The sequence below is a fragment of the Thunnus thynnus genome, chromosome 10 (assembly GCF_963924715.1).
Source record: "Thunnus thynnus chromosome 10, fThuThy2.1, whole genome shotgun sequence".
NCBI classification, from domain to species: Eukaryota; Metazoa; Chordata; class Actinopteri; order Scombriformes; family Scombridae; genus Thunnus; species Thunnus thynnus.
Genome location: NC_089526.1, coordinates 1260326 through 1283909, shown reverse-complemented (window position 1 = coordinate 1283909; position 23584 = coordinate 1260326). Strand labels below are relative to the sequence as shown.

The window sequence follows — 23584 nt, the reverse complement described above, 5'->3', positions numbered from 1 at the left end:
GACAGAGAGACAGAGTGGTTATTTCATTGTTGAAGCTTTTTTTTGGATGCAGAGATCAAACAGACTTGTTCCCCCCTCCCCCCCCTCCTCCTCCCTCTCCAGGTCTCCCACGACTTTGCGGTGAATTTTAACGAGGAGAACCCGGAGTGTGCAGGTAGGAGCTTTGATTCCCTTCTGTCTTTGAAAAACGACTCAAATATCTGATAGAGAGCCTCAGGGGGAGACTCTTTGATCGGAGGATTAGTTTCAGGATGACGAGGCTGCGGGTCGAAGGAGCTCCATCGATCTGAAGCCTTTAATGACAGAAGCGTCTCCAGGTGACTCAGGCTCAGGTGTGAATGATGCAGGTAAACTGGAGGCTCTTGTTCATCCTGCAGAATGAACAACACGGACGAGTCCTCTGTTGACTAATAAGATGTTTATATGTAAATAGAAACAGAGAGACGCCCCAAAACTGGAATTCATGCAGTGCATTACTACCTCAAAACATACATCTGAATAATAATGAAGGAATAAATACATTAAAATAAATTCCTTTACTTTAAAATTTAAATTTTGCTATTAAAACACTTAAAATAGTTGAAATTTTTTAAGAAGTTGAAGTTAAAACATATTTAGTGAAAGAAGTTTTAGTTTATGTGTAAATACCAAATGAGGTTGAAGTAGAATAGTGGAAGTATAATGTAGCATCAGATTCTTACTGCGTACTGAAGTACAGTACTTAAGTATAGTACTTAGTAAATGTACTTAGTTACTTTCCACCGCTGGTAGAGACAGGTTATCTCTCTTCAGCTGTTTAGTTGTTGAAAACAAAAAGAAAATGATTCAGTTAGTTAACATAGCCTAGCTTAGCACAAAGACTGGAAGCAGAGGGAAACTGCTAGCTTAGCGCCATCAAAAAAAGAAAAAATCCACCATCTAACAAGCAGTCTGTCTGATTTCCACGCTGAACTTTCTTGTTTATTGATCATGTCTAGAAACAGAAATGCACCAAGGAGACGTTGTGGTTTTAGCAGTTAGCAGTTAGCTTTGAAGCTAATCGTTGACCTAAACGCAGCATCACTGACTCTGATACTGATGGACCGCTCTCGAGCTTGTTAGCTAACAACCATGGATGTATAATAAGAGCTGGATAGGGCGCCGCCGCTCAGCCTTGCAGCCAGTTTTTCCCAGTGGCCACTCGCGGTATTGCAGCGAAAAATCCCCCTGCGGCCCAGAAAGGATTTTCCTCACAGACCACCACTGTAAAAGAGACGCCTGTAAAACTGTTGACAGGACGCCTCAAACTGCAAACAACATCAATTATGACTCTTTCTATTAAGAACTTCTGATCCATGGAGGTTTTATGTTTGTAAAACTTTCCTCGAGCCGAGAAAAGCGATTTAAATATCTGTGACATCATCACAATGTAAAGTCTATGGGCTGAGCGGGAGCTCGTGGGCGGGGCCAGCGGGGGAAACACTACTGCGCATATTCAGTGGGGCGCACAACGCGGAAGCAAACCAGGAAGCTAGAAACTTTTTTTGGTGTAAGCGCCAGGCAAGTAATTCCTATAGGACTGAATGGGCGCCATTTTTAGTCCGGTATCCAGCTCTTATAATACATCCATGCTAACAACATGTGAACAGCAGTTGCTGCTAAGCTAACAGTTTCCTCATGTTGTTCTCTGTTTATCGGGTCAGAGAGAGAGAGAGACAGACTGTGATCAGCTGAAGGTCTCTCACCCTCTCGGACGCTAAAGGTCATTGATCGGCTCTCGGAGACACTTCAGCACTCTTAATTAAAGCTGAGAGTGAGTGTGATGCTGTTCTCTGTGACCTTCAGACACTAAATCACATCACTGCTGCCTCCGGGCATCCTGGGACACATCCAGAAAGTGAACTTGAACGCTCCTCCAGAGGCTTCTGTTTCTGGCTTCTTGTTTCATGGAGCAAAATTTAATTAAACTAGAAGCGTCGTGCTGCGCGGCTCACCTGCAGTGAGGATGTAAACATGTCAAATGTTTTGAGGACATTTGAAGGCTGTAGTCACTGAAGGCTTCCTGTGTGAAAACTATGCAAATGTGTCACAGTTTGATCCAGAATTGTTGCTGTTGAAGACTCAGTATTGATCCCTGCAGGGAACCGATCAGAAACAGCTGTAACATAGTAGATGTGGAGTGTTTGTGCCTTTAAATATATTTAGCAGAACAGTCGTTCATCTAGATGCAGCTGTAATGCTGCGCTCACATGGATTCAGGAAGATGGTAGAAGGCAAACTGGATATCATTTTAATGGATGAGATGACGGCAACGGTAACGATAGACAGCATTGCCTTCAAAAGTTAAAATATTGTAAGTTTTTGCCGTCCGGATGTTTTCTAGATCTGGACAAGAAGCAACAACATCCAGAATTATATGATCAGATGGAGCAAGAGGCTGAACTGAAACCTGCCTTCATCCATCTTCATGCATCTTCATCCATCTTCATTCATCTTCATCTCCTGGATGAGCTGTTTCCTGCTCTCAGCAGAACTAGTAGCACCGCATGTGCTTTTGAATTCAATGTTAAGTTTGCAGTAGAATAATAAGAGGAAGCTGTTTTATAGCTACAAACATTTCTAGAATAATTACAAAAAATAATAGACATGAAATAATTGTATTTAATATTTATTTAATATCATAGCAACATATCTTCGTGCATGTTTTGAGTGTGAAGGCAGCAGAGGTCAGGTCTCAGCAGTGTTTCTGCCTCCTGGGCTGCTGCTGCTGTGTTTCTTTTTCCTCCTAAAACTTTCTCTTTAAATCCTGGATCAGCTGTACCTTCCTCCCTCCATCACATCCTGCCTCCGCTCTGCTAATTCCTTCACTCGCTCTCTGGAAATATAAAAGCCTTCCTTTTAAAAGTCTGACAGAACACGGAGCAGAACTTTAACGTGCTCGGTGTTAATTACAGTAATTGTGTTTTTAACGACACACCATGAGGACGTAAAAGCAGCCAAACTAACAGAACTACATGATCATTACTGTCATGTGAAGCAGCAACAAGCTAATGTTGGATAAACTGGATGGTTACAACAACACTGATGCCAATTTAAACACCTGAAGAACTTTTGCTTGCTACTTACTCATATATGATCCTCTGAGCTCTGGTTCATTCGTCTGTCTCCAGTCTGCCTGTTGGAGGGTTTGAACATGTAAAGTCAATGTTCAGCCTCCACTAACACGCTGGTTGAGATGTAAAGATGCAGTTAGTTCATCCCGTCAGCAGCCGTCTCCACATGAAGAGCTCAGAAATCAGACCAGACGTCTCCTGCAGACTTTCATCGGTGTGATTTGTATTGTTGCTGTTGTGTCCCGTCAGGTATCCAGGGCGTGGTGGAGGCCTACCAGGCCTGCCTCCCGAAGCTGCAGCTCTACGGCCCCACAAACATCGCCCCCATCATCCAGAAGGTCGCCAACTCCGCCTCGCAGGAAGTCCACACCAAAGAGGCCATGGTGAGAGTTCAACGATCCATCTTCATTTAGTCTGCTGCCGTTTGTTGCTTTCACACTGACTCTCAACTCATCTGTGAACCAGCAAACTCACTTCTCTAAACTCACTTCTCTAAACTCACTCAGCAGCGTCAGGCCGTCATCTGATGCTGTTTGGGCAGATTCGTCCAAAGCGTTCAGGTTGAAAGTCGGCGTAGGAGGTAAAGTGTCGAGCTTCAGGGACCGGGGACCGGCTTCCTTTAGCTTGTTGAAGTTTAGTTTTGTTTCACTGAACGTCAACCATGAAGTGAAGGTAAAAGTTGATCTGAGACGTTCCAGCACATCAACAGACAGACATGAAGTGTGCAGCTTTACAGCCGAACGTCCTCCAGAGCAGAAGCCTGCAGCTCTTTTATTCTGCTGTATCAACAACACCTGCCATCATGTTCCGAATCTGCTCATCTGAACTGATTTTAGATAAACAGATCATTTATTTATCTTGAGGGAAATTCACGTGTTGTCGCAGCTCCATAAAACCAAGATAATAATAACATGTTATAAAGCAACATAACAAGAAAACTGAATTTTCTGAATTTTCTGAAAGAAAACCAAAAGAATAATTCCAGTTGTAACGACAGTAATAATACAATAAATACAAAAAAACAAAACAGAAAGCTGGATGTGATTGAAAAGAATGTTACTTCTTTATATGTATTTATTGTAAATACTTCAGGTCTGATCAGTCATCGATGGTTTCGCTCCAACAGCTTCATCACTTTTAGTTTTTGTTTGCTTAGATTCAGTTTTCTTGTCATGTTGTTTTATATAACATGTTATTAATCATGTTGTTTGGTTCATGTGAATTTCCCTCCAGATAAATAAAGTAGTGATCTGTCTGAACGACTGAACTGTAGATGTTTAGGTTGGTTTGATCAAACTGACATCTCACTGCTCCCAGTCGGAGCAGCAGGAACTATTTTAACTGTTAATCTACTGCTTTTAATCTATATTAGAAATGTTTTACTTTTAGCAAACTGTTTCTTAATTATTTGGACTCTTGTCATGATCATCACTCCAGTCTGGATAATAAGCTGACATGGTCGTTGCCGTCTGGTTCACTGAGCTGACGCTACTCAGCATGTCTGTTTGTTTCAGCGTTCTTAACCTGCTTCAGGTCAGTTAGTTGTATGATGAAGACAATAACTTAAAGAAATATAGTTCTTCAGAGGGAGAGAGATCCCAACGCCACAATCATGACGCTCTTTTATTACATCGGGCTCTGTTGGCAGTCGACCAGCTTACGCCGCTGAAACATAAGACACTACTTTTTAGATTAGATTACTTCGGAGTACCTGCAGGAAACAGAAGTACCGGTTCCCCTGGTCTGGAATCACTGCTCTAGAAAACAAATCTGATTCTTCTTCAGATTTTCTGATTGACTTAAAACAGCAGCTGCATTTAAAACTGAATGTTAAAATGGTCAAACATCTGCTGACCGGTTTTATGTTCTTCGTCTCGCAGCAATACTTCATCCTGCTGATCCTGACGGACGGCGTCATCACCGACATGGCCGACACCAGGGAGGCCATCGTCCAGGCCTCCCACCTCCCCATGTCCGTCATCATCGTCGGCATCGGGAACGCTGACTTCAGCGACATGCAGATGCTGGACGGCGATGACGGGATCCTGCGCTCACCCAAAGGAGAACCCGTCCTCCGAGACATCGTCCAGTTCGTCCCCTTCCGCAACTTCAAACACGTGAGTCTCCGTGAAGGACTTTCAAAAAAATAAATATAAATATAATTAAAGCTGCAGGCAGCGTTGGTCAGGACCTCGCACTCTGGCCCGTCGAGATCAGATCATTTTGCTTTTTAAAATGAGGGATATTTCTTACAAGTGTGGTGTGCTTTTATTTTGAAAGTTTGATTGACATGTGTACTGTCAGGTGTGTAGAGACAATAAGTAACTGCAGCTGGACACAGAAACATACTCACATATATTTGAATGGAGAGTGTGAGTGAACCCACACCTTCTTGATCATTTACTGCTTCCACATAGTTTTAGATACAAACTTCATTTGAACTTTAAATGAGTCACGAGACTTTGACCTACAAATCTTGAATTTACATGTTTTTTCTATCTTTTACTGTTTTTGAGATATTAGAGTGTGAGTTTTAAAGTCTTTTCTTGCTCCTCCTGTGATTTTATAATGAGTGTGTATTGCGGAATGTTTCACAGCACTGAGGGAGTGACATCACCAGGAGCAGTTGGAGAGGAGGATTTTAGAGAACGCTTCTTGTGAAATCTTCTCATAAATCCCATGACTTTGGCCAAATCTTACATTAATAATCATATTTTAGAAGGAAATTTCGTTGTGAATCCATTGATACAGGTTTGAAAGTGGTCAGACTTATAGTTTAGACGTCAGAAGCCTCTGTTTGACACAAAGGTCATGCCCATAGATTGCCTCCCCATTAGTTTACATTGTAAGGGTGATGTGGCACTGCAACTTTAAGGGCTTATAAAATCCAAACCGTTCGAGTTATTACAAAGTTTTTAAGAACTTTTTTTCAGCACAGTGTCATAAGTCATGTATTAAAGTTTGAAGCCGATACCATTAACGCCCTGAGAGGAGATAGTGTTTGTTCAGGGGCCAAAATTGGGGCAAAGTCTTATTTTGAAAGGCTAATTGCGGACTTCCTGTTGGATTTAGGTCAGGGGTGTCAGCATATGATTTGTAGGTCTTGATGAGATGAGTTTTGGTTTGATCTCTCTACGACATTCCTACGGGCCGTGGAGAGCACATTTTGGCACTTTAGGGGTTAATTTTTACCAGACTTGATGCTGCGTGCCAAATTTGGTGAGTTTTTGAGCATGTTTAGGGGGTCAAATTTAGGGTTTAAGTGGTGTAACAATAAAGAAAGAAAGAAACATACGAAAAACTATATTGTTTTTCAGTAGTCCTCTGCCTTTTGGGCTCGGTCCCTAATAAATACAGTTCTTAGTTAAACACAGACAAGCATTAATCATCATCATGTTTGATCCTTTCTGCTTCAGACGTACATTGAGAGCTGCTCCTGCAGGGGTTGATGATGGGAGATGTTTAGGGGGTCAAATTTAGGTCTGAAGTGGCGTAATAATAAAGAAAGAAAGAAACAAACACACGAAAAACAATAGGGTCCTCGCCCTTAGGCACTTAGAGCTGCTCCTGCAGGGGTTGATGATGGAAGATGATGTGATTCTTAATCCTGTTACAAAGCTCTGATTGGTCAACTGTTTCCAGAATCATCACTGGAGCAGCGTGATATAAAGATAGTTAATATTTAGGAACATTCAGCTGTTTACAGCCTCAGTTGTCCATAAATCTCTAAATATGGACACCAGCTGGTGTGTTCATTTGTCAGATTTTATTTTATGAGTGTATATATAAATTTGTGCGACCCTGCAGTATCTGTGGATGACTGAGACATGCTGGGAGACCAGTAAACCCAGCAGAGATGAGAAAGTGTTTTAAATTCAGGATGGGAGCATATTGGAAGAGGAGGAGGAGGTGATGAGAGAGAGAGAGAGAGAGAGAGAGAGAGAGAGGGAAGTTATTGAAGAAAATGAGTTTTCACTCTATAAGAAGGCAATCTGCCAGCCAATCTTAAGTGGCACATGTTTTATTTCTCTCAAGTGTATTTTCAGTCTGTAACGAGTCTGAAGGTTAGCGACTGTACAGAACAGTGCAGATTTATTTTCACCAGTTTGGACTCATTTTAGAGATGCTGGATATATTTTCCCTCCAGGGTTTAATCTGTGTGATGAATGAGTTTCTGTCTTTGGCCCAAAAGGAAGCGATTTTCATTTGACAGCAGCAGAACGAGGCGAGCGGCTCTCAGTGACACTGACACAGTTAACGGCTGCTGTCTGTGAATTCTCCCAAAAGCAAGAAACAGAAATATTCAATTCAGGATTTAAAAGCAGGACGTTTGTGTTCCTGCAATAAAAAACTCTGATTTCTGTATTTACAACTAATTAACAGCAAATATTTTGTACCTTGATTGTGCTTTTTATCAACGTATCTGCCATAAAAATAAAAACACATCTGCAAAACGTCACATTAAACTTTTTTTTTTAATAATATCAGCTTGGACGCCATGGAGACAACCAATCAGGTTTAACATGTATGTTACAGCTGATTGTCACCATCAACAGTGTGGGATGGAGCTTTATTTAATCAGACAGACTCAGCAAACAGAAACAACAGCAGACAAATAATTAATAAAATCAGTTACAAGAGTCATAAAGAACATCACAAGAAGAATGAAAGACTGTAGTTTGAGGGCAGTTTGTTCCATTTGAAACCAGTTCTGGGTTGAAATGAGAGAAGAGATGTGAGGTAGTTTGGAAGCTTTATAGATGGTTTTTTTCCATCAGGGCTTTGGAACGACCTGCCTGAGGAGATAAAGCTGCAGAATCACTGACTTCTTTTAAATCACTTCTTAAAATCCATTTTTACAGACTTGCTTTTATTTAATGTTGTCTTTCAAGCATCTTCATATTGTCTTTTAATCTTTTTATCATCTCTCTGTTGTTTGTTGTGTCTTTGCTTTGCATTGGATTACTTTTGTCTGTCAAAACAGTGTTTTTAAAGGTGCTATATAAATAAAGATTATTATTATTATTATTATTATTATATCATCAGAAGGTTATTTCTTCTTGTCAGTAAGGATCCAACCAAGCCAGTGATACATTAGTGATGAACCAGCTACCAGGATGAAATCTGATGCATCGAATCACACACAGCAGCTCAGGAATGAGACAAAAAATGACAAAATGCAAAGACGCCGACAAGCTTCAGATTTGTGAGACAGTTAGACAAGTCAACTTGTTTTTACGTCCTCTATAAAGGAGACCAGAGGTCAGTCTGCAGCTGCCAACACTCAGATTAATTCTGACTATAATAAAACTTAAATGAATCTGCAGAAAGCTTTTGGTTTCATGGTGAACAGTAATGAAGAAAATCAATCTAATAACTGATGAGATGATGGTAAAATATTCAGCTGTAACAGAAGTGAAGGTGATTAATGTTAAATATGCTGTAAAATAAAAGTCCCATCATGCAGCTGGTTTCTGTCTGACTGACGTTTGCTTGGTCTTCTTCCTCCTCAGGCGTCTCCAGCGGCTCTGGCTAAGAGCGTGCTGGCAGAAGTGCCCAACCAGGTGGTTGACTACTACAACAGTAAGGGCATCAAGCCCAAAGTGCCCAGCGAGTACCAGTCTTCCAGGCCGTTTGGCCCCTGAGAGCCGCCGCCGCCGCCGCCGCCGCTGCTCCCGGACAGCACAACAACTCCTGGACTGAGAAAAATGTTTACTGTTTTCTGTTCTTTGTTAAAGTGACGTTAAAGGTGCTACACGCAGCGTTTCATGACGAGGCGGCTCATCTTAGACATGACAGACAGTTTACATCAGGATTCATTTATCTGACTTCAGACTTCATAAAGAGTCGAGGCTGAACTGTAAACGTGTGTTAGAGAGCTTCTCTAAATGGCGAAACACACCAAACACATCAGATTGCAAACACAACGCACCACACAGACGACCTTTGCTGCTTTTCTGTACATTAGTGCATGTTGACACTGAGAAGTCGGACAGATCGACGTCCTGATGACGATGCTGCCTCCAGTCTGAGGTTATGAAGAAACACCTGAACATGTTGTGATGAGGAAACTATTTTCAGTGTAAAGTAGCTAAAGCTGGTTCGCTAGATGTTACAACATAATGACAAGCACTAATTTACTATCATAATGAAACTACATATAAATAAGATGTTTAAAATGAAGTCAAACTGAGCTTTACTGACTATAATTAGTTATTATTGTTTAATTGCTTAATCTTCCTCTAATATTAAATATCCTGAACAGAAGACCTGCGTCTGTTTTCACCAAAACATCAAACTTAAATCATTAATTGAATCATTGAGAATCAGTCGCACAGTCACTGAGAAATAAAGTAACAACATTTCAGATCAAATCATGTGACTGCAGTCAGCTGATCTGATGCAGAACAGTCGTCACACAGGAGTCGATGGTACAGATAAGTTATTATTGATCAGCTGATCCACATAGAAAACGTTTTTGACGTCTCATGGATCAGAAACGCCTCCGTTTTATCAAACGCATCAATGCAAACTGACTCTGAGACGCGGCGGCCATGTTCACTTCAACTCTGAGTCTCTTCTTTTTTCTCTGGCGCATTTAGTGAAGTGAAATCTGCACAAACATCTGTTTAAATCACATGAATCTGCTGTTTCTATGTTCTGAACTTATTAACAGTATCTATATCGATCGATCGGCTCTTCACTCGCTACGGTTGGCGGCAAATAAAACCAATGAATCAATAAACACAAACGACTTCTGACATGAAAACTATTTTGGTTCAGAGAGTTTGTGTCAGTGGTTTGTCCTCTCAGCTCGTCTGAGTCGGTGCAGATTAACGGATTGAACACGTCTCGCTTTCTTTACGTGGATCAGCAGGAAGGTTAGTTTAGTCGCTCGTAAACATGATGTTTGATCTTATAATTGTTCTGAACGTCCAAACTTGAAGGTGAAGAGAGATATATATTTATTTAATCCTGGAGGACGTTCATAGTGTTTCACATGAAAAGTCGTGTTAAGAATGAAGAAAGAGAACTCTTCATCCTCCTCACACAGCTGACCATCGCTGGGAGACGTTGGTGTAAATGTTGTGAAGGTGTGTTGGGGAGCAGCTGTGAAGCTTTGAGAGCGTACTGGTCCCTTAACTGGTTAACTGGTAGTGAGTCAGTCAGCCTGGTGAGCATGTGGCATGTTGCTGCTGGATTAGCATGTTAGCGGTTATGCTAACATGCACTAAACTTTTCCACTTTTTCAGACATTTTCAAATCTTTTGTTTCAAGACTTTCTGAACCAGCAGTTACGAGGAAGATCTTCATCTCATCTCAGTCTAATTGAAGCTGCGTGTAAGGAAATGCTAACTGTAGCACCTTTAGCGTCTGTCGTGCATGCGGGGGCCCAGACAGGCTTCTATCTGTGGGGCAGAGTGTAACGTTCAGGAACGTTTAAAGCACACAAACACACATCACTGACCAACAATCCAGACGCTGCTTCCCTGCAGACAGCATGACAGGCGGGGAAACAGTCGATGAAGGAATGTATGAACCCCTGCTCCCCCTCTTCTTCTTCTTCTTCTTCTGGTTTGTTTTTATAAGAGTTTATCGAGATTTTGCTAAATTTCGTAAAGGTTCGTACGTTGTTAAAGCATTTTGGATCTCTGCCAGGTGAACAAGCGAGCTGCCTTCACAGACGTCTGCAATCCTCTACTGTTTTTTTTTTTCTAAAGGCGAGGCAGATGCATGAACTGTTGTTTTGCATGCAGATCTCCATGCGGGACCTTGTGGTTTCTGTTTCCTGGTAGTGAATAATATGAGTAATAATGACGTTTACAATGTTACCCGACGATGGGGCTGTTCTACTCTGACGCATGTTCACATGTCAATGGAAATGTGTGAGTAGCTTTAAAAGCACAAGCTGAGTATGTTTGGAGAGATTTATAGATTATGCTGATAGATCATTTTGTGCCAGAACACCTTCCCGCCTCTCTTCCTGTCTTTATTTCTGATCACTGGAACAATCACATCTTCTTCTCTTCATCTGTAAAGGATGTTTCTTTATTTTTAAAATGAAGTTTTAGGATGTTAACACTGTTACAGCTCGTATTTTTATGTTTGTATTTATCTTTATTTTACTTTCACTGAGTGTGAAAGAGACGAGAGAGGAGACGGTGGACAGGTGTTGGGTCACATGACTTATCGTTGTGTTGACATGCAGTTATTGTGTGCAAAACAATGACAAAGTGACATTATGATAATAAAAGTTTTATCAGTAACATCCGAGTGTCTCAGTGTTTTAATGAGCTCCATCAGATTAACATTCAGAAAAACCTTCAAGTTATTTCAGCAGAAAAACAAACAAACAGACGGAGCTGAGAGTCAATAAACAAGCAGACGTCTGTTTGTTGTGTTAATATTTGACTGAAACGACTCAGAACAGCTGCTGACATTAACATCAAGAATCACACAGGATGATTCAGGACTTTATGACATAATCACACAATAACTGAGCAGGTAGAGATGCTGCTGACCAGATGTTTACTGCACATCTGGAGTTACTAAAGAAAAAAGACATGAAACTCAGAATTGTTGTATGAAGAATGACTTTATTATCATTATGATGACCCTGATGAAGCCGAAACGCGTCAGTCAACTAATAAAGTTGTTCTTCATACTACAAGTGTTGCTGCATCATGAAACTCCAGTTCAAAGCTCGTCAGAGCTGCTGAACCTTGTTGGTTTAACAAAAACTCAACTGGTAACGATTCCTGATCAGTGTTTATCTAAAACTTGCTGCTAGAGATCGATAGATTACGACACGTTTTAATTTGCATATCATCACCTTCCTGAAATAACGGCCCGAGTCATTTTTTGACAAAAAAAGATTTTTTTTGCCTAAATCGTCTCCTCATGATGTCACCTCTGGTAAAATCACCCTCATCCTCATACTACTCCTGCAGTATAACAGCGTAGTCATTTAGCATTTTAGTCAGTAAAATATCTGAATCCGTGGCGCTAGCATTTAGCAAAGAGTGGAACGGCTTTCTACTCTTTTCTGCCTTATAAACAATATTTCATCTACAGTTTTTGTCTCATTTTTTCTACATTAAATGATCTAATGAAGAAAGATAGAAATGATGTGTATAACTAAAACAAATTACAAATAAGGATCCTCTTTACTTTTGTGTTTTTATTTAATGAAAATCTCATTTGAACATAATATTATTAATCATAACATCATTTAATTGTGGTATTATAGTAGCCTGTTGTGCAGCTTGATGATTTATTTGTGTTTTCTGAGAAACCTGAAAAAAAATGACTGAGGTCGTTATTTTAGGAAAGAGACGATATCTGTAACATAATGATTTACAAATATACAAGATTATACATACAATTATATATCTTATACAAGATAAGTTCATCTCAATTGAACTGTCTCTATTATAACTTATTATTATTGTTCAAGCAACTATCATCTCATCAAGTCAAATAAATGTATTTATAGAAACATTTAAAAACAACTTACAGAGAAAGAATGACACATGATTAATGAGGATCAAGTCAAAATGAATAAAAATGTTGATTAGAATAAATATAATTTGGATAAAACACAACAGCTTTAACAGAACAAATAATTCAACAAAAAATGCATTTAAAAGTCTGTGTGAAGCTTCTATTCAGCTTCAGCAGTCTGAGTTAGTCATATCAAGTGGATATCTGACACATTTACAGTCTTTTTAGCATCAAATTCTCTCTTTGTGTTTCCTCGGACAGTGTTTCCCTGTTGAGAAAAAGAGGGACTTTGGCACTAAAAAGACTGTAACGTTGAACCCTTAATGCTATAAGATAGCGTTTGTTCGGGGGCCAAAATTGACAGGCTAATTGCAGACTTCCTGTTGGATTTAGGTCAGGGGTGTCAGCATATGATTTGTAGTTTTGGTTCAATCTTTAGTTACATAGGTGGCGCTCTCAAGCACATTTTGGCACTTTGGGGGTTTATTTTTACATTTTATCAAATTTTTTACCAGACCTGATGTGCGTGCCAAATTTGGTGAGTTTCTGAGCATGTTTAGGGGGTCAAATTTAGGTCTGATGTCCCGTAATAATAAAGAAACAAACAAACACACGAAATACAATAGTGCCTTTGCACCTTCGGTGCTCAGGCCCTAAAAAGAGGAACTTTGGCACTAAAAAGACTGTAACGTTGAAAGATATCTACTTGATTTGACTCATTTGGACGCTGAAGCTTCATATTAGCTTCAGACTGTGGATTTTGTCCTCCATCACTTCCATTGTAAGGTCATTATGAAGGGATCTTCTAATGGTCAGTATGAACAGGAGGAATGATTACAGCAAGAAAAACAGCTTTAATGTTCATTATATTCATTATATTATATATTAACAGACCAATCGATCATGTTGAGCTGCAGGTTTAGCAGATAGTTTCCAGCGTTTGTCTAATGTGAGTCTGTCTTTAGGGAAGAAAACAATCTCATCACATCTTCAATATGTATCTTATACTCTTCCCTTATTGTTCTAAAGGTCCACTTAGTAGCTGTAGTGGAGCTTTCGAGCAAATTCAAAATGATCTTCATCAGCAGATGGAGTCTGTGCAGTTGTCTGGAATTTCTGAACACTTTTTAACTTCAAAGAACCTCAAATCTGCCTTCAGGAAGATGGTTCAGGTTTTATTATATTTAAGAAAAAAGGCCATTAACTTGTTTTGAGGGAGAATTAAGTCGTCGTGTGTTTGTTGAACTGTGTTGTTGAGAGAACAGAGAAACATGAGGAGGATTTTCCAGCTGTCCCAACATCCTCCGTGTGATTCAAACAGCAGCAGCAGTAATTAAAACCTGAAGCTGTTTGTTGGGAGGCGTGACGGCTTCAAGAAGAAGAAGAAGAAGAAGAGGAGGAGGAGACGGATGACAGGAGGTTATTTACTCTGTCAGACGGACAAAAGACATAAACCTGCTGTCACAGCAAACACACCATGACGGCTTTGTTAAACCTGAAGCTGCTCACAGTTTCAAATATATCAGCACAGAACAGAGAGAGAAAATTATATCCCCGAACATTTAATATGTCAACATTGGTTCAAAAAACATAAACAGGAAGTGAACAGCCATCTCTCACGTTGTTTTCTTGACGTGACGTCTGAGTCAGAAAGATTTAACTTTTAATTAAACATTTTCCCTCGTTTGTCTAAAGTCGTTCATTCAGTGATCCTCAGCAGGACCATTTAAAGGTAAACGCAGCAGAACACTGATCTCAACAAAACAACAACAAAACATGACTCTAAATGCTTCAGATTAAATATATGAACAGAGCTGCTGAGACGATGTTGGACTGATGTAACAAACAGCTGGAGACAGTTTCTGACGTCTCAACTTCTAGTAAGTAATAGCAACTACAATAACTGCATTAATAACTACAATAACAGTAATAATAACTACAGTAACTACAATTACAGCAAATAATAACTACAATTACAGCAATAATAACTACAATAACAGCAATAATAACTACAGTAACTACAATTACAGCATTAATAACTACAATAACAGTAATAATAACTACAGTAACTACAATTACAGCAATAATAACTACAATTACAGCAATAATAACTACAATAACAGTAATAATAACTACAGTAACTACAATTACAGCAATAATAACTACAATAACAGTAATAATAACTACAGTAACTACAATTACAGCAATAATAACTACAATAACAGCGAGTGGGTAGCCTGACCACTCGAGAAGTTCGTACATATCGGACATTTAAAAGATTCGTTCAAAAAGATTTGTTTATTCATTTTCACTGATTGACAGTTGCTCTCTGAGTCAGACGTTTGGAGCTTCAGTTTAAAGTATGAAGTGTGATTTGTGAGATGTAAAGATCGTAATCTGAAGTCTGATCCGGTCACTTTGTGACTGATGTCGTCACTTGTTTGTCATAAACCAAAGAAGCAAAAATGTTTGTGATGTGAGAGAAACGAAGGAAAATCTGAGAACGAACGTCTCTACAACATCGACTCAAGGAGCCAAACAGAACCAGAACCTGACGTTAGCTTCATCTAACCAACTTCACTTACCTGCACCTCTCCATCAGCATCTCACACAAAGAGTTTTCACTCCTTTCTTTCTATTTTCTTCTTTGTTTTTTAGCTGTTTTAGAACAAACTGCTCTGCATATTAACTATGGATGTATTAGTACATGCAGCTGGTTGTCGTCCATGTTTGTTTTATTTATTTATAATTGGTGTCGTTCTGGCAGGATTTACAGGTTGTTTACCTGCAGAACTCCAGACGTTCCTGACCAGACATTCAGTGTGTTTGTGCTTCTTCCTCACTGTTGAAGACGAGGCTTCAGGTTTGTCTCCAGTTTGAGTTAAATGTTACTAATTATGACACCTGAGCTGTTAGCATGATTTAGCTGAAGTAGCTAATGTTTGTTTTCAGTAAGCTAGCGTTCACTGTTTCCAGAGAAGGTCCAGACTCCAAACAGAAAACAGAAAAGATGGCGTCTGGTTGTTGTCAGTTGTTAAAATCAACACTTTTGCTGGACGACGCTGCGTTTGGGAGACCTACTGACTGAACGCAGTGTGAAATGAATCAGGATTTATGGTTCTTAATTAGTTTTTTTGATGCAGAAAACAAGCGTCAAGCAAAAAATATTAAGATTTTAACAAGATCAGATTAATTGATCCATGTTTCTCTCAAACTACAAATATGAGAGAAAAACAGAAGAGTTATTCAGTCCAGTGTTTATCTTCTACACCAGACACACAGTGAAAAATCTCAAGAAAACTTGTCATCAAACTTTCCTCCCAGTGACGCCACAGTCACCACAGTAAACTTCCTTCATCCGTCTTTGCATGAATCAGCAGAAACGTCTCATTCATGTCGAGACTGTTTCTCTAAAACTCCAGAGTACTTTGACCCGACGTGACCTTCATTAACACAGTTTAATTAAAGAAGGTTCAGCAGGTCGTTAATTAGCTCGGCTGACGGGTGCCGGAGACGCCTACACTAATGAGGAGGTTAACGAGGAGCAGCCAATAGGAGGCCAGCGTGCAGCTCTCGGAGGATGTTTAAACCGAACTTTAATGTTTGAGGAGATTATGTCGCTGTGTTTATAGTTATCATCACTGCTCTGTTTCCATGGAGATAATGCATTTTCAAAACAACACCCAAGACAAAACAACAAAACTCAGTTTAACGTCCAATCAGATTTCAGATGATTAAAAACAAAACTATTCAGAGATTCAAATCACACATTGTAATATCTGATTAAAATGTGTGGATGATAAAATGTGAGGCTCAAATTGAGTTTGGTTATTTTCAAAGGTAAAATTAAAAGGAAACATATTCTGCACATGTCCAGCTCTATATTTATATTCTGGGTCTCTACTGGAATATCTTTACTGATTTCCAGTTAAAAACTCCTTATTTATCTTCTACTGGTCCTTTATGCAGCCCCTCAGTTCAGCCTCTGTCTGAAACAGGCCATTTTAGCTCCTGTCTCTTTAAGCCCCGCCTCCTGATGAGCCCACTCTGTTCTGATTGGTCAGCTTCAGGAAGCTTCCTCCGGCTCCGGAGGCTACGTAAACAAACACTAGTAGCAGGATTTCACTTCTTTTTCTCCTTCTTTACTCCAAATGTCAACTTCTCAAATCCATCCGTACATGTTGGAGCTGAACAACACATGGAAACACCTTAGCAACCACCTTAGCAACCACCTTAGCAACAAAATTTACAAAACGGATGCATGTTAATGGACATGTGACGAGCTGATAAAAAACATTACAACAGTCAGTAATGAATGAAATTAATGACTGTCCTCAAAATCAGTCATTATAGCAAACACCTAAAACAACATGTTTACATTGCCGTGAAACTTCCTCGAGCAGCTGTAGATGATGATAACGGAGGAAATCAGCGGACGTTGTTACCTCATCAGACCTTTATTGAACAGCTGTTAGTGGAGAGTTGGACAATAACCCAACAGTGGACGTTGCCACGGGAGACGCTGTTTGTTTCCTGTTTGCAACATGAGTCGGGACAGTTATTTAAAAAGCGTAAATATCATCGTCCCCTAACCTTTAACCCTGTGGTTATTATTGTAGCCATGACGACGAAGGTGGTCTAACTTTAAGGAAGTAGTAACTTTAACCCACCACATGTTTCTCTAACCTTAACAAAGTGATCATTTTAACCCAAACCATCATCTTTCAACCCAACCAGACCTGAACCAGCGCTGTCACATCATAAAGCATCATTATTGTTGATTAGTGATGTGTAACGCTCAGAAAACGCTCCTATGTGTCATTCAGGAGTCACACAGTCAAACCACCGATCTGCTCTATTAATGTGCTCGGTTGGTCGTGGGTCTCAGTCTTGACAGTACTGGTCAGATGTTACAGATGCAGGTGTTAGGCTGGTGCACGTGTAGCAGTCAGCAGGTTTTGATGGTTATTGTGAATGACCCTGCAGCTGATATGCAGACAGATTCCCGATACACATCTCAAGCTTTTCCACTAATTGACAGTAACGCAGCCAGCAGTAAATGTGGCAGAGCAGGCATGGTTGGAAACATGGATTTAAATAATGCAGGTTCCAAAATATTCATAAACCCTGTTTTGTAAATGTTTTATGAGGAAGGAAATACATTCAACATGTTTGGCAGGTTTCAGGGATGCACACAATGTGAGAAACACTGAATATTAACAGTGTGTGTCTTTCCTGCTGCAACATGACACACAGCAGCTCCATACAGAGATCACAATTAATATCACTGGAACACCAGATTAATGTCACCATAATACCACCTTAATATAACTATAATACCACCTTAATGTCACTATAATACCACCTTAATGTCACTATAATACCACCTTAATATCACTATAATACCACCTTAATGTCACTATAACACCAACTTAACGTCACCACAATACCACCTTAATGTCACTACAATACCATATTAATATCACTATAACACCACCTTAATATCACTATAATACCACCTTAATAAGACTATAATACCAACTTAATATCACCATAAAACCATATTAATACCATTATAATACCACCTTAATGTCACTATAACACCAACTTAATATCACTATAACACCACCTTAATGTCACTATAACACCACCGTAATATCACTATAATACCACCTTAATGTCACCATAATACCACCTTAATATCACTATAACACCACCTTAATATCACTATAATACCACCTTAATATCACTATAACACCACCTTAATGTCACTATAACACCACCGTAATATCACTATAATACCACCTTAATATCACTATAACACCACCTTAATGTCACTATAACACCACCGTAATATCACCATAATACCACATTAATATCACTATATTACCAACTTAATATCACCATAAAACCATATTAATACCATTATAATACCACATTAATATCACTATAACACCGTATAAATATCACTATAACACCGTATTAATATCACTATAACACCGTATAAATATCACTATAACACCGTATTAATATCACTATAAGACCATATAAATATCACTATAACACCGTATTAATATAAAATGAACTCTCTCGTGTTCTTTCTCCTGACAAACAGCTGAAAACATCAGAACTTTTATTTTGATATCTTTTCTGTTTCGGGGTCGACTTCTGTTCATTTAAATGAAATCATTAATTTTTCTTTGTGAAACGACGTCTCACTGTTTCATAACATTATCACATATTTACATTTATTACACTCTGTCTTTAATGGTACTTTAAATACTGCATTTTCCCTCTTTCTTCTAATTTTATCCTTTACTTCTGTCTTTCTTCCTTTTCTTTCTGCCAATTTCAACCATATAAATACTTAAAGCACATATATAATTGAAGAATAACTGCTTTATTATCCTTTTTGACCCTCTACTTTCTGTTTCATCACATGTCAGTTTCATTTTTCAGTGCTGCCACCGTACAAATATTACTACTGATTTATTTATTCAAATATTGCTTTAAATTAATAATAATGAAGAAACATCTGGAGGAAGAATCCACCACACAGTGGAAACTACAGCCAGCTTCCCTCTGTGTGTGTGTGTGTGTGTGTGTGTGTGTGTGTGTGTGTGTGTGTGTGTGTGTGTGTGTGTGTTGGCAGCAGCGTTTTGTTGAATATGATAATGAGTTTCCTCTGTGGAGCAGCGAGCTGTCACTCAGCTCGTCTCTCTCATCCTGTTCCAGTATCAGCAGCTGCCAGCTGACGCCACCACTGAAAACACTCATCTCATCTCCTGAGAACCAGACCTAAATCTTCCTGCAACTTACATAAAATCTATAATATTTGGTGTAAGTGGACCTGAAATATGAAAGATGAAAATCATAAGTCTAAAAAAAATATATGTTGCTCAAGTTTCACACAAAGTACGTCCACCACATGGCCAGAAGTATGTGGACACCCATTAGATGTGATTGTGGCTGCAGAGATTTGCACAAGAGCATCAGTGAGACCCAACACTGATCAGCTGGTTGATAACACGTATACTGCTCTAAACAATAGTGATGGTTTGGGAATATTTTTTGATCTATCCAAAGCTTTCAGTACCATGGATAATAATAATAATAATAATAATAATAATAATAATAATACATTTTATTTGACATTTGTAGAGCACTTTTCAAGACACTCCAAGATGTTTATCATCATAATATTTTGATTACTAAGTTGTCACATTATGGTTTTCATGGGCTGACTTACAAACCATATAACTGATGGGAAACAATATGTAAATGTAAATGACTTCTGAGACGGTGTCCCACAGGGATCCATTCTTGGACCTTTTTTTGTTCCTCGTCTACATTAATGACTTCTTCACAGCATCGCCATCTTTGTTTCTGTTACTCTTTGCTGATGATACTAGTTTGTTTCTTTCACAATTACATTTTTTCACACTTATTTCGGAGGCAAATTCTGAATTAAATAAAATTTCTAAATGGTTTAAACTGAGCAAACTTTCCTTAAATGTTAATAAGTCTAACTTTATGATATTCACTGCCAAAAAAAAAGTTTCTGTCAGTGTAATTTCTGCCTTTTCATTGGAAATAGCTCAATCCTTCAGGTCTCATTTACAAGATCTCTTGCTGGTTTACTTCAATCAATTAGTATTGTCAATAAAATAAGTATCACAGTGTTGTGGTGTTATTACAGTGGTTTTATGGCAATGTTAAGGTGGTGTTATGATGATATTATGGTGATATTAACATAGTGTTATGGTGATATAACAGTGATTTTATGGTGGTATTATGGTGGCATTATGGTGATGTTAAGGTGGAATAATGGTGATAGTCAGGTGGTATAATGATGACATTAAGGTGGAATTATGGTGTTATTACAGTGGTTTTATGGCAATGTTAAGGTGGTGTTATGATGATATTAAGTTGGTATTATGGTGATATTAAAATAGTGTTATGGTGATATAACAGTGATTTTATGGTGGTATTATGGTGGCATTATGGTGATGTTAAGGTGGAATAATGGTGATAGTCAGGTGGTATAATGATGACATTAAGGTGGAATTATGGTGTTATTACGGTGGTTTTATGGCAACGTTAAGGTGGTGTTATGATGATATTATGGTGATATTAACATAGTGATATGGTGATATTACAGTGATTTTATGGTGGGGTTATGGCGATGTTAAGGTGGTATAATGGTGACATTGAGGTGGTATAATGATGGCATTAAGGTGGAATTATGGTGGTATTAAGGTGGTATTTCTAGCTGAGGCTGAACACTGAGCTTCTTGTCTCTGCTCAGCAGGAGGATGTTTAATCTTTGTTGCTGGTATTGATCAGTCAGAGCTGGAGGTGGAGGCTGAGATGTGTGTGTGAGATAATCTCTCAAAGAGTGTGTGCAGCTAAATGGATTACTGGACAACTGGAGGACTGAGTGTGTTCTTATCAGTGTGTGTGTGTGACTTTCAGAGTGCAGTCAGGGGTAAATGTGTCTCTAATACAACAGAAACCTGCACTCAGCAGTTTGTCTTGTACTTTTTGGGAGAAAGGAAGCAGAGAAAACTATCTGATCATTCATGCGTACATAAGTGTTTCAATCTGAGTTTAAAATGATCCCAGTAATGATCCACTTTGAGTTCTGTACACATTGATCACTGAGCAGAGACAGAAATCTGTTCAAGAAAAAAAAAGAGTTGAAGTGAAACCTCAGCTTCCAGGTTTTGTTCCAGAAGTAAGAAAACATCATCCAGAATTCCACTGACATTTCATAATCATATAAATAACTAAAAGTCCAGATTTGGAACATAAACCTACTCAACAGTATGTTGTGTTGTTCTCTCCATATGTTTATACTGTCTGAAGATGGTCATGTTTTAAAAACAATCTAGCAGCCTTTAACAAACAGCATTTATATATATATATATATTCATAATAAAAAATAAATAATAAGAGCAGATCATTAAAAATATTACTTATTATATAGTTATATACATATTGTCATATACTGTATATACTATTATATCCGTCCTTATCAAAACATATGGAGAGAACATCATGACATACTGTTGAGTGAAGTTATGTTTCAAGGCTGGATTTTTATTTATTTACATTATTGTTAATATATTGTTAATGTCAGTCAGGATTTTTAATTGGATTTTATGGTTTTCATACCTCAGGAACAGGATGTGGAGGTTCTGGTTTCACTTCAAATCCCTGTAGATTATAAATTCTAAGACAACTGGGTGGTAAAAATATTCTACCAGATACACATTTAATAGTATCTGCATACATGTGAAAACCTGCATCATGTCAAATCTATAAATAAACTGAAGAGGACCCAGGACAGAACCCTGAGGAACTCCTGTTTTACTAGTTTGACCTACTATCCATGTGGACTGTATCTCTGTATGAAGCTCATTGTTCAGTAATAATTACAGACTGTTTTGTCATTTAAATCCTGTCTGAAGTGACATTCTTGTATTTTAAAAAGTGGATCTCTGAGTTTTTTTCTTCTGCTACGTTTTATCAGCTCATCGTGAAATCTGACGTTTGTGTGAAAATGAAGGAAGTCAAAAATGTTTTTGATATTATTGTTGATATTTTATTTCATTTATTTTATTTGTAAGGGACCATGTACAGTATTAAACATAACTGTTACCATTTGATGTACCTTTACGCTAGCTGCTAGCTTGGTTAGCATGATGCATTTATAGTCTATGCTTAACTGTGATAATGCAAATGCTGATGATAATTTTTGCTGGCGAAAAAAGAGTCTTAAAACCATTAAAACAAAATGTAATTACCAAAAAAACTGAACATCTTACTCCTTGGAGGATCTTTTATTACAACCGAATGCAACGGCTACGGCTAAACTCTTAATCTGAGAGTTAGCTAACCAATGTTGTCGTCAAGGTAGCGTCAATCACAACATATCTACGCCTTAAAGCATACCCTGCTTTACCATCTGTTTTACTCTAAATGGGACCATAATTTACAAAATGAGCATCATGCTGTATTGAAGAAGACTTGGAACTTCAGGGCCAAAATAAAATAAACAAAGAGTTTTAATTGTGAATCAGGCAGCATGTGACTGTGATATTTGAGTAATTGCCGTTTTTATGTGTAGGTGTTTATGCACAGTATGTATATAAATATATAGGCCTATACAGCATATGAGAGTGCATGTGAATGTATGTATATATGTATATACTGTATATATACAGTACCAGTCAAGAGTTTGGACACAGTTTCTCATTGAAGGGAATGGGAAGGTGTGACCTAATTGTCTCTGATATTGATTGTTATTGACAGACTGAAATAAATTTCTACTTCAGTATAGGCATCTGTTCTCTTTCAGACCCATTTTTACACCATATTTGTTTACATTTTGTCTAATAGTCTCCATTAAAAGTCATTTGTTAGCATCATACAAAATAATCCCCCTCAATCATCACTAATGACCCACTAGAAGTGTGTGAAACAAACAGAAAATAATGTTTTATTCATCCGATTCATGGCTTTGTTCCCTCTCTTCATTCACTCTCTAGCTCACTCGACCACCTCTGCTCTCTCTCTCGCTCTGGCGTCGTTGAGCCGGGGAGGAGGGACCAGCTTTGAATAGTGTGTACAAACAGCAACCGACACAATTCCTGCATAGTATACCTGTACGGTTCGTCTCAGCTGGCGGCTGTAATCTCCCCGATGAGTCGCTGGCGTGCAGACGAGGTGCAGCGTAATCTCCATTTTATTATTGACCAGGCATCTCTGAGGGCAGATTACACTTCCTCCGTCTTTGTTCAGGTCATCTGAGGCAGCAGCTGCTTCGTCCTGATAAATAAACCTTTAGAGAGGCAGAGAGGACGCTTCTCAGCAGCCGCAGGGATTTCCTCACATACCTGAACAATCTCAACAACAGGATCAATGTTTCCTCCGTGTCTGTCGAGCAGGACCGTGTGGTCGCCGCCCTCCTGCAAATCCAGCTC

At 38.8% G+C, this 23584-nt stretch overlaps 1 protein-coding gene across 3 annotated transcripts in view; it reads left to right on the top strand.

The window, feature by feature from the left end:
• The window catches only part of cpne4a (copine IVa), a 79648-nt gene extending 68287 nt beyond the window's left edge, over window positions 1–11361 (top strand). For 2 of the 3 annotated variants that reach the window (XM_067600308.1, XM_067600309.1), the window contains exons 13-16: window positions 103–154; window positions 3342–3475; window positions 4973–5209; window positions 8606–11361. In XM_067600308.1, the coding sequence (XP_067456409.1) occupies window positions 103–154; window positions 3342–3475; window positions 4973–5209; window positions 8606–8737 (555 nt within the window). In that variant the 3' untranslated portion in view covers window positions 8738–11361. The remainder of the gene's footprint in view (window positions 1–102; window positions 155–3341; window positions 3476–4972; window positions 5210–8605) is intronic. The other variant, XR_010930279.1, reaches the window with a different exon arrangement.
• Window positions 11362–23584: the final 12223 nt, after the last annotated feature.